At 40.7% G+C, this 16,623-nt stretch overlaps 1 protein-coding gene across 3 annotated transcripts in view; it reads left to right on the top strand.

The window, feature by feature from the left end:
- Nucleotides 1–12,066, top strand: part of HELQ (helicase, POLQ like) — a 47,773-nt gene extending 35,707 nt beyond the window's left edge. Inside the window, exons 15-18 of one of the 3 annotated variants that reach the window (XM_058667064.1) lie at nucleotides 2,487–2,660; nucleotides 6,239–6,352; nucleotides 8,387–8,521; nucleotides 11,657–12,066. In XM_058667064.1, coding sequence (XP_058523047.1) covers nucleotides 2,487–2,660; nucleotides 6,239–6,352; nucleotides 8,387–8,521; nucleotides 11,657–11,770 — 537 coding nt within the window. In that variant the 3' untranslated portion in view covers nucleotides 11,771–12,066. Of the gene's footprint in view, nucleotides 1–754; nucleotides 1,021–2,486; nucleotides 2,661–6,238; nucleotides 6,353–8,386; nucleotides 8,522–11,656 lie in introns of those variants that run through there. The other 2 variants (XM_058667067.1, XM_058667066.1) reach the window with 2 other exon arrangements.
- The last annotated feature ends 4,557 nt before the right edge of the window (nucleotides 12,067–16,623 follow it).

Here is a 16,623-nt window from a genome sequence, read left to right as displayed (position 1 = left end):
CCTGCTTATGGCCTGGGAAAGCAACAGAGGACGGTCCAAAGCCTTGGGACTTTGCACTCACATAGGAGACCAAGAAAAAGCTTCCTGACTTCTGGCTTCAGATGAGCTCAACTCTGGCCTTTGCAGCTGCTTAGGGAGTGAACCAGCAAATCGAAGATCTTTCTCTCCTTCTCTCTGTAATTCTGCCTTTCCAATATAAATAAATAAATAAATACTTAAAAATAAATAAATAAACCAGATTGCAAATCCTTTTTGAAAAAAAAATTATCTTAAATCATGTACCAGGTTTTTGGTCAATATTGTAGGGTAAGCTAAATTGTGTTCCATTAGTCAATCTGAGTATTTCTGTAAGTATAGTTAAATTGAAATTTCTTAAGACCTTGACATTGACAGCATTTTACCTTTCAGGTAGTAATTATATAATTTTTCTTGGCTGAGAAAAATCCATTCTAAGCAAAACTTACATTATCTCAACTTATAGTTAACAATGAGGTGCACCAAAATTGGGAAATTAAAAAGCCATGTTTTGGACCAGCTCAACTATGATGCTTTCTCAGCTTAATGCCTCCCAACATCAGCCTCCTTTCTAGTGTTTTAACTTTGGAACATTGCTCATATTTACTCTTAGTTTACAATTAAGACAGCCTTATTAGCGTTTGATTAAAATTCTTTTGCTTAATTTAGAATCACAGTCACACACAATACCACAATAAACGTAGAGATGTCCCACTCACTCGCTGTATTCATCTCCTAGGGCTGCCATGACAAACCACCACAAACTGTGCAACTAAAGAACACAAATGTTCTCAGAGTTTAAGGGGCAAGAAGGCTGAAAGCAAGGTGTCAGCTACCTTGACTCTTCTAAGAGACCCTGAAGAAGAGGCCGCCCTGTGCGCTCTGGCTCCTGGTGGCTGCCAGCACGCCTTCCCGTTCCTCAGCTTCTCCCTGCATCCCTCCAGACTCGGCCTTCATCTTCACATTGCCTCCCTCTCTGGGTCCACATCTCTGCTCAGTGCAGACTCTGGTTCAGCTGTAGAGCCCCTGTTTCCGAACTTGATCAAATTAGATCACTTTGACAGAGTGTAGGGATTAGGACCTGAACACTTTTTGTTGTGTTTTGCTGGTGGGGTGATGTGTGTGTGAGACAATTCAACCCACTATATTACCTATGGAAGGAAGATTTATTTAAACTGAGACAATTTGGCTCCTTGCTTGCTTCTTTCCTCTCTCTATCTCACCCATCTTTCCCCCTTCCTTCCTTTCTTCTTTTCATTTTTTCTTGACAGAGGTACAGAGACAATACATACGTGCTTTCCTGACTGGCTTACCTCCCAGATGCCTCAACAGCCACAACCTGGCTGGGCCACAACTTGGAGCCCAGAACTCAGTCTGGGATCTCCCTCATGGGTGACAGGGCAGAAACCCAACTATGTGAGTGTATCTGCTGTCTCCCAGAGCCCACATTATCAAGAAGCTGAAATCAGGAGTGAACTGGGAAGCAAACCCAGGCACTCAGATAAATGTATGGGCATCCGAACCGCCAAGCCAAATAGCCGCCTTGACATCTGTTTCTTTTTGTAATTGGAAGAGTACTGTTTGATTTGAATTACTGAAATTCAGTGTTACACATCAGTTTTGCCTCTGTGGAATCATCCTATCCTTGCTATCCTTTTATAGAAGTTTGTTTACTGGCCCAGCACGATATCCTTGTGGCTAAAGGCCTCGCCTTGCATGGGCCAGGATCATATACGGACGCCTGTTCATATCCCGGTTGCTCTACTTCCCTTCCAACTCCCTGCTTGTGGCCTGAGAAGGTAGTCGAGGATGGCCCTAAGCTTTGGGATCCTGCACCCAAATGGTGGTTCCAGGGGAAGATCGTGGCTGCTTGCTTAAGCTCTGCTTAGCTCTGAAGTTTGAGCTGGCAGAATATCATCACAGTCAATTAAGAGTCCCAATATAACATCAACAGCAATTTGCAATGTTATGGAATTGACATGGTTTTGCGTAACCAGTGTATTAAAAAGAAAAAAAAAAAAAGGAAAACAAGTCCTAGCCACAACCTCAACCAGTCTGGACAATAAGTAGCTGGACTCTATGCTTGGTATATGTTTGCAATGAAAGAATCTTGATTGAATTTGAACTGTAATACTACATCAAGGTGGAGGAATCCACCGGGGGGAGGGGAGGGGGAGGGAGGGGGGGATTCCCAGAGCCTATGAAACTGTCACATAATGCAAAATAATTAACAATAAAAAAAAAAAAAAAGATCTGCTTAGCTCTAGCCATTGTGGCCACTTGGGGAGTGAACCAGCAGATGAAAGATCTTTCTGTCTCTCCTCTCTGTAAAATCTGCCTTTCCACTAAAAATAGATTGATCTTTTTTTTTTTTTTTAAAAAAAAAAGTCTACTTACTTTCTTTTTAGTCCAATTTGACTGTAACATGTATTTTTAGTAGACTCAATATGTACACAAATTTGTCTTTCTAGAAAGTGGACAAGGACATTGTCAACCGACTCTACTTGTCTTTTGTTCTTTATGCCCTGCTCAAAGAGACAAACATTTGGAGTGTGGCTGAAAAATTTAACATGCCTCGAGGATACATACAGAATCTTCTTACTGGAGCTGCGTCATTCTCATCTTGTGTGTTGCATTTCTGTGAGGTAATTCCATTAAGCATATGAAATCACTCTTTGTGCACCTTCTTGTTTTAACTGTTACCAACTCATAAACCAGTGAACAAATCTTAATGTTAGTATTTTCTCATTGTTGGTTTGTTCTTAAGACAAAGTACTCAAAATGTATTTTGTACATTTATTTGTACCTACTTTCAAAAGTAGTATATATGTAATTTCCAATAAAAAGGCAAAAAGTACTGAACGAACTAAAATAGAGAACAAGCAAGTAAAAGGTACTTCTGCTCTCAGATCTATCATAAAATTAAGTTGAGGAATTTGGAATTAGCCTTTAAAAATAACCATTCTCTGCTGACATACGTTCTGTGTGGTGGTCTTCCTTCTGAGTGATACAGGCATCAAGGGTTTGGTGAATAAGTTAATATCCAGCAGCTACCGTGTGATGACTTAACCCACTGTGCTAAGTGTACCCACCCCTCGGTGATGACTTAACCCACTGCGCTGTGTGTGCTGACCCCTTAGTGATGACTGGCAAGTGCATTCCCTTGATTGCCATGATAATTTTCCACATTTGGTTCCAATGTTAGGCAAGTCCTTTTGGTGTCTATATCATATGTTTATTGTGTAAAATCATTCAAGAAGACAACTATTTTTAACATATGCAATTGTGGTAGGTTGATCTAAGACTTATTAAAAGAAGCCTTCAGCATTTCTTTAACTAATAAGGTTAGCTTACTAGCCTTTTCTATTCATTTAATTATTGATTAATTTATAATGTAAGCCAACTTTGCTCATTTAAATATTTTTATTGAATAGTGATTGCCATGTTTTTATCCCCTTTCTGTTTCCAAAACTTTTTCCCATGAATTATCTTTTCTAAATTTAAATTTTACTTCATTTTTCCTGCCTTGAAACGTTATAGTCTCTATGTTGTGACATTTAATTCTATCATGTCTTTTTTTAAAGATTTATTTATTTTTATTGCAAAGTCAGATGTATAGAAAGAGGAGGAGAGACAGAGAGGAAGATCCGTCTGCTGATTCATTCCCCAAGTGACCGCAACAGCCAGAGTTGTGCCGATCCAAAGCCAGGAGCCAGGAACTTTCTCCAGGTCTCCCACGCGGGTGCAGGAACCCAAGACTTTGGGCCATCCTCCACTGCTTTCCCAGGCCACAAGCAGGGAGCTGGATGGGAAGCAGGGCCACCAGAATTAGAACTGGCACCCATGGGATCCTGGTGCGTTCAAGGTGAGGACTTTAACCAGTGGGCCACGCCGCTGGGCCCAATTCTATCATGTCTTAATGAAAGAAGTAAATAATCCAAAAATACTTCACTTTGGATTTAATAATAACTATTTTTGCAAATGTACCTTCTAACATTCTTTTCCTTATGTTGGTGTTTAAATGATATCTAATGAGTAGATGTTGTGGTATAATGAGTTAAACCACTGTTTTGGATGCCTGCATCCCATCTGAAGTTCCTGGTTTGAGTTCTTTCCCTGCTTTTGGTTCAGCTCCCTGCTTATGCACATTCAGGAGGAAGTAGATGATGGCTCAAATACTTGGATCCCTGTTACTCACATGGGAGGCCCAGATGGAATTCCTGGCTCCTGTCTTTGACCTATCTGTTACAGGCATTTGGGAAGTGAAACATTGGATTGAAGATCTGAAATTTGATATCTCTTGCTTTCATGCTATCTTTCAAATAAATAGAAACAAATAATCGTTAGCTTATAATCTCTAAACACATGTTAGTCAAGCAATAAACAACAGTGATGGGTAATAAGGAGAAGCTAGCTTTTGAAATACATGAAGTTTTTTATGTTTCTTTTAACACTTTGGTTCATATTCTTTCTCTTTGTTTCATTTAAGATTATGAGGGCTTGAGCCTTAGGAAATTGTTCGAGTGAAATAATTCACATGTAGAACCTGAGAAAAACTTGCAACAACTTGTGCTGTCATTTGCTGTCTTTCAGTATTTGCAAGTGATTTTTTTTGAAAGTTACTTAAGTGGTATGAAATAGAATGCAGTTGTATTTAGTTAAATGTTTTTAACTACAAGTAGAAGCATAGTTCATTTAAGTTTAAATAATAAGGAAAGTGGGTAGTTTATGTAACGAGAAGGCCAGAAGTAAGGTATCTTCAAGGCTGATTAATTCAGTAGTCCTGCTATTTCCTCCCTTCCTCCCACTATGCCGTCTTTATTATAAACCACCTTCTTCTTTCTTAGAATTCATACTTAAACTCATTTGGGAGGTGAGCTAGGGAAGGAGCACACTCCCATCCCTGAGTTCATTCTCTAGATCCCTGTGGTGGCTAGGGCTGCACTGAGCCAAAGCCTGAAGCCGAGAAATCGGTGCAGGCCTCCTACGTGGGTGATAGGGACCCAGCAGCTGAACTGATCTCCGCTGCTTTGGAGGGTCTGCCTTAGCAGGAAGTTGGCATCAAAAGCAGGACCTTAGATTCACACCCAAGCACTCCCCTGGGGGATGTTTGTGATTACTTTCTTCGTGGTCACAAAATAGCTGGATGATGCTGTTCCTTGACTCCCTTACTCTCACAATTATATTCAAAGCCTAGAATGGGGCCTTTAAAAAGTAGGCTAATATAGCAGAAAATTTCAAACTTAAATGAAGACCAAATGATAGAGTGAACACCCAATTACTCACCCTGCTTTTGACACTGGCTCTTAGGGACCAGATCCAACTGCTGCTCTGACTCCAACATTCTGTATCAGAGCAACAGCCCGAGTCCTAGCTGCCGTGCTTCCAGTCCAGCTCCCTGCTGATGTGCCTGGGAAAGCCCTGCCACCCACGAGAGAGACCTGTATGAAGCTCCTGGCTTGAGGCTGAACCAACCCTGGCCATTGCAACCTTTTGGGAAATGGGATAGTGGATGGAAGATCTCATTCATATTTTCTCTCTCTCACACACACTTTGTCCCTTTCTTCCTCCCAACCCTGCTAAAGTCACTCTTCCTGTCAAATAAATAAATAAATCTTTAAAAAAAGAAAATGAATGGCTGTTGAGTTATTGGTTTAAATAACGCTGCATTGGGCATTTTACTGCATTTGAATCTTTCTATATTTAGTATTTTATTTTTAGGAGTATTTTTACTAAAGTTTTTGTTGCTATTGTTATTTTCCATGATTCAGTGGTGTGGGTATAAGAATCCTACTTCTCGACTTTGTAATAAACTGAATAAATCTTTAAAAAAAAAAAGAATCCTACTTCTCCATCCACATTTCCATACTTAATATTTTCTCTTTGGAATAAATCCCGGAAGTAGGACTTATTTTTAAGACACTTGAAAAAGAGATATCAAATTTCAGATCTTCAATCCAATGTTTTGCTAAAAATGATTATAGCTCTTACTTTTTTTTTTCAATTTCCCATAGCTTTCCTCACCTAAAAACTAGTTCTTCAAATTTCTGAGGGTCTCTACCATGTCTCCTAACAGTTTTGCTTCAGATCATCTTTCATCTCTGCATTAATCCAGATTATTGAACTTCTGTCAGGGAACTCCCCTCTGAGTCCCTTACCACTCAAATGCAGTGGTCAGGTAAGGTACAAAAGTTTAATGCGCATGTCCCTGTGTGTTCCTCAGGAACTGGAAGAGTTTTGGGTGTATAGAGCACTGCTGGTGGAGCTCACCAAGAAGCTGACATACTGTGTGAAGGCAGAGCTGATCCCTCTCATGGAAGTGACAGGCGTGCTGGAGGTAGGTAGCTTTCCCATTGCCCAGTTGAGTTTATTTCAACGAATAGAAAAGTCAGGTGCAATTCATGTCAGTGACAATAAGCATGTAGGAGTCTTATGGCCTGTTTGTCTTGGAGGTTGGTTTTTTTTGTTTGTTTGTTCAATTTCTTCCTTGGCCTCCCTAGGAGTCTCCTGTGAATTGGGATGTGGACTTGATGAACACTCTTAGTTGTAAAAACAATAACAACAAAACATACAAACACTACAAAAAGACCTGTAAGGGTAGAGACGACTCTCCCCAAGACCTAGGGGCCATCCCTTGTCCCTAGCTGGCATCTGTCCCTAACCCCACTCTAGTGGGGAATTAACTTCATCATTTTAATCTCAGTGTATGTTTAAGAAAGTAATGGTCATTCTGTGGCATCAAGATCATTTGCTTTCTTCTTTTTTTTAGAAATAGTTGGCAGGTACTTTTGTTTATGTCTGAATTTTTAATGCATTTTCATTGACATACAGTACTTTTATGTATAAGACCAGCATCGTGGCACATTGGGTTAAGCTACTTGTGAAGCTGGCATTCCATATTGATGTGCCAATTTGAGTCCTGTCTACTCTGCTTCCAACCCTGGCAGGGTAGCAGGAAATGGCCCAAGTACTTGGACACATGTCACCTGTGTGGGAGATTAGAATGGAACTCCTGCTTCCTGGTTGCACTGCATGCCAGTGAGTCTCAGCTCTGGCTGCTGCCATTTGGGGAATGAATCAATGAATGGATGATCTCTCTCTGCCTTTCAAATAAACTAATCCCATTTTTTTCTAGAGATTTATTTGCACCCGCTGGTTCACTCCCCAAATGGCTGCAATGGTCAGAGCTGAGCCGATCTGAAAGCAGGAGCCAGAAGCTTCTTCTGGTCTCCCACATGGATATAAGGTATCAAGTCTTTGGGCCATCCTCTGCTGCTTTCCCAAGGCCATAGCAGGGAGCTGAATGGGAAGTAGAGTAGCCGGAACATGAACCAACACCCATATGGGATCCCAACACCTGCAAGGTGAGGATTTAGCCATTGAGCCATTGCACTGGGCCCCAAATAAATGAATCTTAAAAAACACAACCTGAAAAAAAAAAAAAAAAAAACATCAAAGAGCCCTGGGGCCAGCATACTTCTGCACCTGTGGTTCTGGCGTCCTGTATGGGTGCGGATTCAAATTCTGGCTGCTCCACTTCTCATCCAGCTCCCTGCTTGTGGCCTGGGAAAGCAGCAGAGGACGGCCCAAAGTGTTAGGCCTTTGCACTCACATGAGAGATCTTGGAGCAACGCACGGCTCCTGGTTACAGACTGGCTCAGCTGCAGCTATCTGGGTAATGAACTAGCGGATGGAAGATCTTTCCCTCTCTTAAATATCTGCCTTTCAAAGGAAAATAACTTAATATTTTTAAAAAATTGGAGAAATTGAATTAAAAGTTAAGTTTCTTTGAGATCAGCCAACTGCTGCACAGTTTTGTCATTAAGTGCTTTTGTGAAGGCCCTTTGTATTTAGTGGCTATACTGTGGCGTTTCAGTACATGCCGGCGGTGTGCAAGCTCAGGCCAGGGCAGTGGATGTTACTGTCACCTCAGACACGCTGCTTAGAGAAGAAAGTATCCTTGGCAATTGTCCTAGCTCTCTCCTAACTAACCCTTAGGTTTAACTTATTGTCCATTAGTCAGTTCCTGAGTAAGAATCAGTTTGGCTTGAGAAATACACACACCCCTACACAGTGGTCCCCTGGATAGGGGTGGGAACATTGAAAGATTCTGGGATTAGAACCTTGTGAAAGGCCTTAAGCAGCCTCTGTCTTGGCACTAGCCATGCTAGTTGTCTTATTCTGCACGCACAGCTGTCTAAGAGCTCAGCTGGAGCCACCCAAGTCTAACTTTATATTCCTCAGGATTCTCATGTGCTCTTTTCCTTCTTGTCTTACTTTATTCCTATCTCGTCCCATGCCGAATTTTTTTCACTTCATTAGAACTCATAGTTTTTTCCCCCGATTAAAAATTCTTTCTAATACCTTTCAGGGCCGAGCAAAACAATTGTACAAAGCTGGCTACAAAAGCCTGACACACTTAGCCAATGCAGATCCAGAAGTGCTAATCAGAACAGTTGACCACTTATCAAGACGCCAGGCCAAGCAAATCATTTCCTCTGCAAAGGTAAGCAAGCACATAGTTTAGTAACCTTTACAGAATTTACAGGTATCAGAATTTACAGGTGGCTGTGTCTGTCAGGGTCCAGTCAGTAGGAGACAGTCACCACACATTAGCTTGATCAAGAAAGTTAATTGTAGAGAACTACTAATTAGTAGCAGGTGGTTGGCCTCTGAGGGGTCAGCCGAGCTTTAAAGAAGGCAGACGTGCAAGAGCCTGCTCCTAGTACCACAGCTGTGTGAGTCAGTCTTCTAGGGCAGGTATGTCTCTGGCCCTCTGGATACCAAGGCTGGCAGGTGGGGGTGCCAGCTATAGTGCTACAATACTACAGGTGTACTGTTGAACTTGCTTGTAAGCCAGTTCAAGTGCCCATGCAGCTCTCTGGGAAGGTGCCCTAAGGAATACTGTAAACTCATAAATGGATGCCACGCTCTGCCTAGCACAGCAGCCATGTGCTGTAGGAGCAATGAGAAAAGGACACACAGCAAAACCAGGTAGAGAAAACCCTTGCTCTTTAGGGCCCTCCAGAGCCCACTTTTAGCAGAGCTTAGTATTGTACTCCTGGCAAGGTGGTTAGCGGCTGTGGCTCTGGCTCTCCAGCGACACAGGGAGCTCCACGCTGGGAGCTGGGAAGCAACACGATTAGTAACAAGCATGGAGCGTAACAAGATGGTCAAGTCATTTTATTCTGCTGATGTTTCTGTAAATTAGGAAATCTGTGAAGGTTCAGGTAAATGTTCCTCACTCAGAATCTCCTGAAGTAATAGTCAGATGTGAGCTGGGGCTATTCAGATCTCTTTGTTCTTGGGAACTAGTTATTTAGTCATTTATTTATTTATTTATTTATTTATTTATTTATTATTAATTTCTGGCTTGCAACTTGTGTCCTTTTGTTCTGTTTCTTTCCTCAGGTCAGTCAATCTTTGTGTTTATTTCTGAATTTTTTTGGTTTTTTTTTTTTTTTTTTTCTGTTTGTTTCTGAGTTTTTAAATTCCTGATTCAGGCATCAGTATCTCCAGGTGTTTTTTTTGAGAATTTTTCGTCAGATTGTTGTTACGGCCTTCTACCTCAAGGTCGCTTTGGAGGGGGGTTGTTGTGGCTTGGAGAACTCTCATCTCTCATCCCTGGGCTTTTCGTGAAGTAATTCTGTGCAGATGAGAATGGATGCACATTTCCAGGACAAGGCTGACATTCAAAGCCATCTTTAATGGATACCTCAGAATGAATTAGTAGTTTGTTGCCTTGAAGTTTTTATTTCTTAGACCCAGCACTATGGCATAGCAAGTAAAGCCACCTGCCTATAGTGCCAGCATCCCGCATGGACGCTGGTTCATGTCCCAGCTGCTCCACTTCAGATCTAACTCCCTGCTTCTGGCCTGAGAAAGCAGCTAAATGTGACCCAAGTGCTTGGGCCCTTGTACCCAAGAGGGAGACCCAGAAGAAACTCCTGGCTTCTAGCTTTAGATTGGTCTAGCTCTAGCCGTTGTGACCATTCATGGAGTGAGCCAAGAATGAAAAATCTTTATCTCTTCCTCTCTTTACTTAACTCTGCCTTTCAAATAAATCAGTACATCTGTTTTTAAAAAGAAAAAAACATATGCTTCTTTTTGTCCTGTAGGATCCTAACTTCTGTCTTTTCCCCTTCACTGTCTAGCTTAGAAAGGCCACCTCTCCCTTTGCAGGCATTCTTGTTCCCAGAAGATGGTGCTTTCCCAAGCGAACTTTTTCTCTCTAGATGTGGTTTTGCTTCATCTTCAACCCCATAATTAATTCCCTCTGATTTTATCCTTGTAGTTTGTTTTTTTCTACATGTTAATCTTTGCAAGTGCTTGGATTGAGTACTCACAAAATGGCTGTGTTGGAATCAGTGTATATTTTTAAAAACCTATGACTACTTTGAGGATGGTGATATTCTCTGTATCCCAGTTACACTGACCATGGGTTTTGAGTAGCTTGAGTGTTGATCTGCACAGTTTTGAGAATTTGTTCGAGGTTTGTTTTATGGAATCGTCATTATCTCAGCTACTGGAGAGTTTACCTGGTTACCTTTCCATCCTGTTTCTGTAGGGTTGTGTAATGTTCTGCTTTATCAGATTGAGAACAGTGTTTTTGTGGTTTTCTACTTTCACTTCGTTTCATGTGATTTTGCTATAACTTTTTATTATAAAAAATGTATAGCAGAAGTAATGTAAATATTTACCCATTTGTACACAAAACCCATCTGTAACAAATGCCACTAACATGATCTTTAGAAGAAGAAAGGTCATATTCAGCAAGTATTTATTGCCATCTTTTGTGTACCATGTTGAAAAATACATTTTTGTTTCTCATGTTGCTTCTCTAAAAAGATTTATTTGTTTATCTGAATGTAAGAGTTATATAGGAAGAGGGAGATACAGAGAGATCTTCCATCTGCTGGTTTACTCCCCAAATGGCCACAGTGGCCAGAGCTGGGCCAAGCTGTAGCTAGAAACCAGGATCCAGGAACTTCTTTGAGATCTCTACTGGGTAGCAATTGCCCAAGAACTCGGGCCATGTCTGCTGCTTTTCCCAGGTCGTTAGCATGGAGCTCATAGGAAGTGTAGCAGCTGGACGTAAACCAGCACCCAACATTGCAGGTAGTGGCTTTAACCCACTGCATCATAATGCCAGACCTCATCATACTGTTTTTTGGAAGTAACCCTGTTAACTTTAAGAACTTGAGTTGTTTTTTTTTTTTTTAATACTGGTAGACTTTGAAATCATACTAAATTTGAGAAATAATAAAATGCATATATAAAGGATACATTGTCAGAAGCTAATTAAATTTTTATAAAATTATCTTAGATTTTACAGATTAAGAATTAATTTTTAGGTGGTCAAATCTTCAATAAAATAAATCCCTGAGAATAATAAGGCTCTTTTGAGGTGGGAGGGAGTAACACTAAGTGCCGTGTTCAGCTAAGATGCTTTTAACTAAATGTGTCAACTTCATTTACTATAATTGTTGCTCTTCCGTGGCCGTTTTTCAATTATGTTGTTTTAGTTTTTATGCCTAAATCCTAGTGTGTAACTATTCCGATTCCTGATGGACCATGGTAGAAATGTTGGTAGTTCTTTAGCCGTGTGCACTTTGGTCTCAGGCCTTCATTTTCATTGTAGATGCTGCTGCATGAGAAGGCAGAGGCTTTGCAGCAAGAAGTGGACGAGTTGCTGCGACTGCCTCCCGACTTCCCTGGCCCCGTGGACACCCCCACGGAGAAGGCGTGGAGCTAGCCGACGACTTCCAGTTCATATTATTTATTTCCCATATGTTTTATTAAAGATTTCTTATACTTTATAAATAAAAATATATGGTGTATAATTTTATTTATACATTAAGAACTGTGGGTGACACTTAGATATATCTCTCCCTCATAATTGAAGTATCTTTCTCAGATGATTCCTCTTACTGATGTTATGCAACCGTTTATCTGATCAAAAATCTGTGGTGTCTACCACAAAATGAAATTCAATTTTTTTCAGTGTAACTCCAGCCTACCTTTGTAGCCAGGTCTGTCATTATGCTCTAGCCCATTTCTTTCACCCACTATGGAAATCCCCAGAATTTTCCTTGTGGCACCACACCTTCTTTTTCCTAAGTGCCTTTTATTCCCAATACATAGAAGTGTACCATATATTTCATGTATCAACTACCAATGCTCAAATACTGTCTCCCCAGTGAACTGGCTGCAGGTTCATCCTTGTCACCACCCCACACAGAGTACCTGTTCCTTCCTACCGTTGTGGGCCCCTCATTTATCCCCAGGTCACTTTTTTCTGTTATTAATTCATAGTTAAGAGTAATCCAATCTTTTGTGTGGTTTTTATGTTTGTTTCGATAGGATTTATTTATTTTTCCTGAAAATGCAGATCTACAGAGAGAAGGAGACACAGAGCAAGCTCTTCCATTCACTGGTTCACTCCCCAAGTGGCCACAATGGCTAGAGCTGAGCCTGTCTGGAGCCAGAAGCCAGGAGCTTCCTCAAGGTCTCCCAGGTGGGTGTGGGATGCAAAGGCTTTGGGCCTTTCTCCACTGGGCCATTCTTCCCAGGCCATAAGCAGGGAGCTAGAAGGGAGGTGTAGCAGCTGGGACACAAACTGGCACCCACTTGGGATCCTGGCACATGCAAGGCGAGGACTTTAGCCACCAGGCTATCACACCAGGCCTGATCCAACCTTTTTAAATCATCTTTGCCACAAAACGGCCGATGCAGTTCACTACATAAAATCAAAGCATCTGCAAAAATGAATTTTACCCAGGTCATCAGCTTGAAAATTCGCTTTAAACACAGCTTACTATTGCCTGTTCTCCTTCTTTCTTTTAGAGTTAAAGCTCACATGTAGGTGACTCTGGTATAAGAAAGAGCTGATGGCCAACAGGATTTGTGAGTACTGAACTGGTTTTGTTTAGGTTCTATTATCTAAATGACATTCACTGGCAAACAGATCCAAAAATTTTTTTAAATTACTATTTTATTTATTTAAGGTGAATATATTTCACAATACAGATTTAGGAGCCTAGTGAGACTTCTCGCTCTACCTGCCCTTTTGTCTGTGTTCCTCACTTGTCTATCTTCTTCCTTTTTCCTTTTTTCTTTTGTAAGTTTTACAATGGCACACTTCCAGCTCACTTCACAGTCATAGACTTGATGCTCCCATAGGTAAAGAATTCAACAGTTTCTCAGGAAGGTAAACAAAGACTGTAAATAGTAACCAAATCTCAGAATATCAATTTTACTCATATAGATTACATTTATTTGTACTCTCTGTGCCAGTTTTACCACAGCTCACAGAAATAGTAATATGGGAACCTATATGGCTTCTAGTTGGATCATTTTTTTTTTGTAAAAGGCAGAATTTTATTCTTTTTTATGGCTAAGTAATATTCCATAGGGTATGTATTTGACATTTTCTTTATACAGTCATTCATTGATGAATATCTGGGTTGATTCCACACTTTAGCTATTATGACTTGACCTACAATAAACATGGGAACCCAGATTACTCTCTCATATGCTGTCTTCACTTTGGGCAAATTCCCAGGAATAGTTTGACTGGATCAGGTGATAGGTCTATTTTCAGATTTCTGAGCAATCTCCATGCTGTGTTCTATTATGTTTGCACTACTTTCCATTTCCAACAATAGTGAACAAAGGAACCTTTTTCTCCACATCCTTACCAGCATTTCTTGTTTTCTGATTTTTGCATGATAGGCAATCTAACTGGGGGGGAGGTGAAAGTTGTAGTGTATTTTATTTGCATTTCCTTGATGGCTAGGAAACCTGAGCATGTTTTCTTAAGTCTGATGGCCATTTGAATTTCATGCTTTGGAAAATGTCTGTTCACTGACTTAAAAAGATAAAAAAAAATGTGTGCTTTGTCACTGTGGGATGAAATGTTCTGTAGGTATCAATTAAGTTCATGGTAGAGATTAGCGCTGTTTTTTTTTTTTTTTTCTAGTTGATCTGTCAGTTGATGAAAGTAGGGTGTTGAAGTCTCGCATTATAATTGTATTAGAGTTGATATCTCCCTTTAGAACCATGAACGTTTGTTTTAAATAGCCAGGCACCAGAGGATTGTGTGCATATACATTTACTGTAGTCACATCTTGTTAAATTGATCCTTTAATCATTATATGATGCCCTTCTTTCAAGAGTTTATATGTTAAAGTCTATTTTGTCTGGTAGTAGGATAGCTACTCCTATTTTTTTTTTTTTTTTTTTTTTTGCTTTCTGTGAACATGGAATATCTTTTCATCCTTTCCCTTATTGGTGAGCAGCAAATAGAAGGGTCCTGCATTTTAATCCATTCTGTCAGTCTGTGTCTGTTAATTGAACAGTTTAGTTCTTCTACAAACAAGGTTATTATTGATGCATAATTGCTTGGTCCTGCCATTTTTCCATAGATATGCTAGATTTGCTTTGGATTTTGCTTTGGATTCTCTTTGTACTTTTCCTAGGAGATCCTCTGCCTTCATACCGCATGGCAGTGGTGGCCGTAGCCAGGGCTCCAAGCATGGAATCTGACCTGGCCTGGGTGCTCCCAGCAGCCACCAGGCTGCTGGAAATTCTCTCTACCCAGACCCCAAGGTCACACTCCTGTGATCCCTCCTGCCGCACAATGTTGACGGCGGGTGGAGCCTAAGCCCGCCTTGTTCCCAAGAGATCCACTCCCAGCATACTGACCAGGAAGGGAGAAGCCTCTTGAGCCCAGGCAGGCCAAGGCCCAGCTTACCGTGTGGCAGTGGTGGCTGTGGCCAGGGCTCCAAGGGCTTGGTTTTCTAAAACACAAAATTATTTTGAGAGTTTTCAATCATAGGGAACAAAACAGAAGAAACATCCATTGCTTCATGTGTCAACAATGAGCAATAAACTCATGATGTCAATACTGGTGAGTGAGGAACTCTCCAAAAAGTGGGACAATTACATACAGATCATTAAAAGGTAAAGTTCAGCTTCTGGGCCTGGCACAATTGCCTAATGGCTAAATTCTCACCTTGCACATGCCAGGATCCTATATGGGTGTCGGTTCATATCCCAGCTGCTCCATTTCCCATCCAGCTCCCTGCTTGTGGCCTGGGAAAGCAGTCGAGGATGGCCCCAAAAGCCTTGGGACTCTGCACCTGCAGGGAAGACCTGGAAGAAGCTTCTGGCTCCTAGCTTCAAATCAGCTTAGTTCTGGCCATTGAGGCCTCTTGGGGAGTGAACCAGCAGATGAAAGATCTTTCTCTCTAAATCTGCCTTTCCAATAAAAATAAATAAATAAAATCTTTTTTAAATGAGAAGTTCTTCTCCATCTGAAAATTAATCAGTGAAAGAAAGCTATCAACTGTGGTTGACTTGGTTTTGGGAATATGACATTTGAGAACAGCAGTCACTTTGTTTTCCACAGTTCTTATCAGTCCTTGACAAGAGTTTTGTAGGCCACCGTGCTCTTTTACTTTATGAATGGTGGTAGTGAGTGAACGAAGGCAGACTGCCTCAGAATCGGAGATGATGCTCATCTCAATGCTTTCCATTTTTTTACCAACATCCCAATCTTTGCATGAAGTAGTAGATCAGAAGAATCTGAACTGGGAATGTAAGACCATTGGAGCACATTGTTTTTCAAAAGTAAATCCACCCTCCTGGTCTCTCTCAAAAGGAGACACGTTGAACTACTCATTGTTAGAGAAGATAGTTTACTCTGGAATCTTGTCACTAATTTCCTCAATAGAAATTGATTTCAGCATAGAAAATATTGGGCTCTTTCATTTTATGTTATACAGAAACTCAACTTTTTTTCTTTAAGAAGAAAACATTTTTAAAAATTTTACAAAGAGTATGTAACTATGACAGAGTGTAAATACAAGTCACAAAAATAGTTAACATGTTGCTTCTGTTGCAGCTGTATTCCAGGGGTCAGTACACTGCCTAGCACACTGTGGGAATTGATTCAATATTGGGGAATGGAACTAAGATTAAAAAAAAAAGTCAAAGTTATAGCTACAGTTTCATTACAACAATAACATGGGCAAAATAAAAATAGGGCCTTACTGGTGGTTGAAGATTTGATCATGGAGAGTGACAGTCAATGGCGACTTCAAGGCTTTTCGGCAGTGGAAGAGAAGAGTTGCCATCTATTATGACATGGAGGAGTGTGAGGAGAGCAGAGCTGGGAGAGAACATTGAACATTTGGTTTTGGAAATGGCACACTGTGCAAGAAACTATTTTGTCCATTTGTTGTCATCTAAAATCAAAGATGAGAAGTATTAAGTAAATCAAATAGCCTTGTTAGTAATTGGCAGAGACAAATTCAGACTGGAGCACTGGGGAATCAGTACTCATCCACTACCAAGTTAGGGTTCCCCATGCTGTTTCTTTTTACCCTATCTCTGTGCTGGGATATTTCCAAGTGCCTTCTCTGTGAAATACTGTTAATAACTCCCCATATCTGGAATGTTGCTGTTTTATATAGTCTGATGATTAAGCAAATAATTCGTATGTGATACCTGTATGGCAGAAAATTGTGAATAGCAAGTCTTTCCTGAGTTTCAAATATGTATGTGGCCCCTGGATAGACCCCCTACTCCCAGATCTCTTGTAGA

The sequence above is a fragment of the Ochotona princeps genome, chromosome 7 (genome assembly GCF_030435755.1).
Source record: "Ochotona princeps isolate mOchPri1 chromosome 7, mOchPri1.hap1, whole genome shotgun sequence".
NCBI lineage: Eukaryota > Metazoa > Chordata > Mammalia > Lagomorpha > Ochotonidae > Ochotona > Ochotona princeps.
Note: the sequence above shows the minus strand (reverse complement) of the source record. Positions and strands in the feature narration are given on the sequence as shown.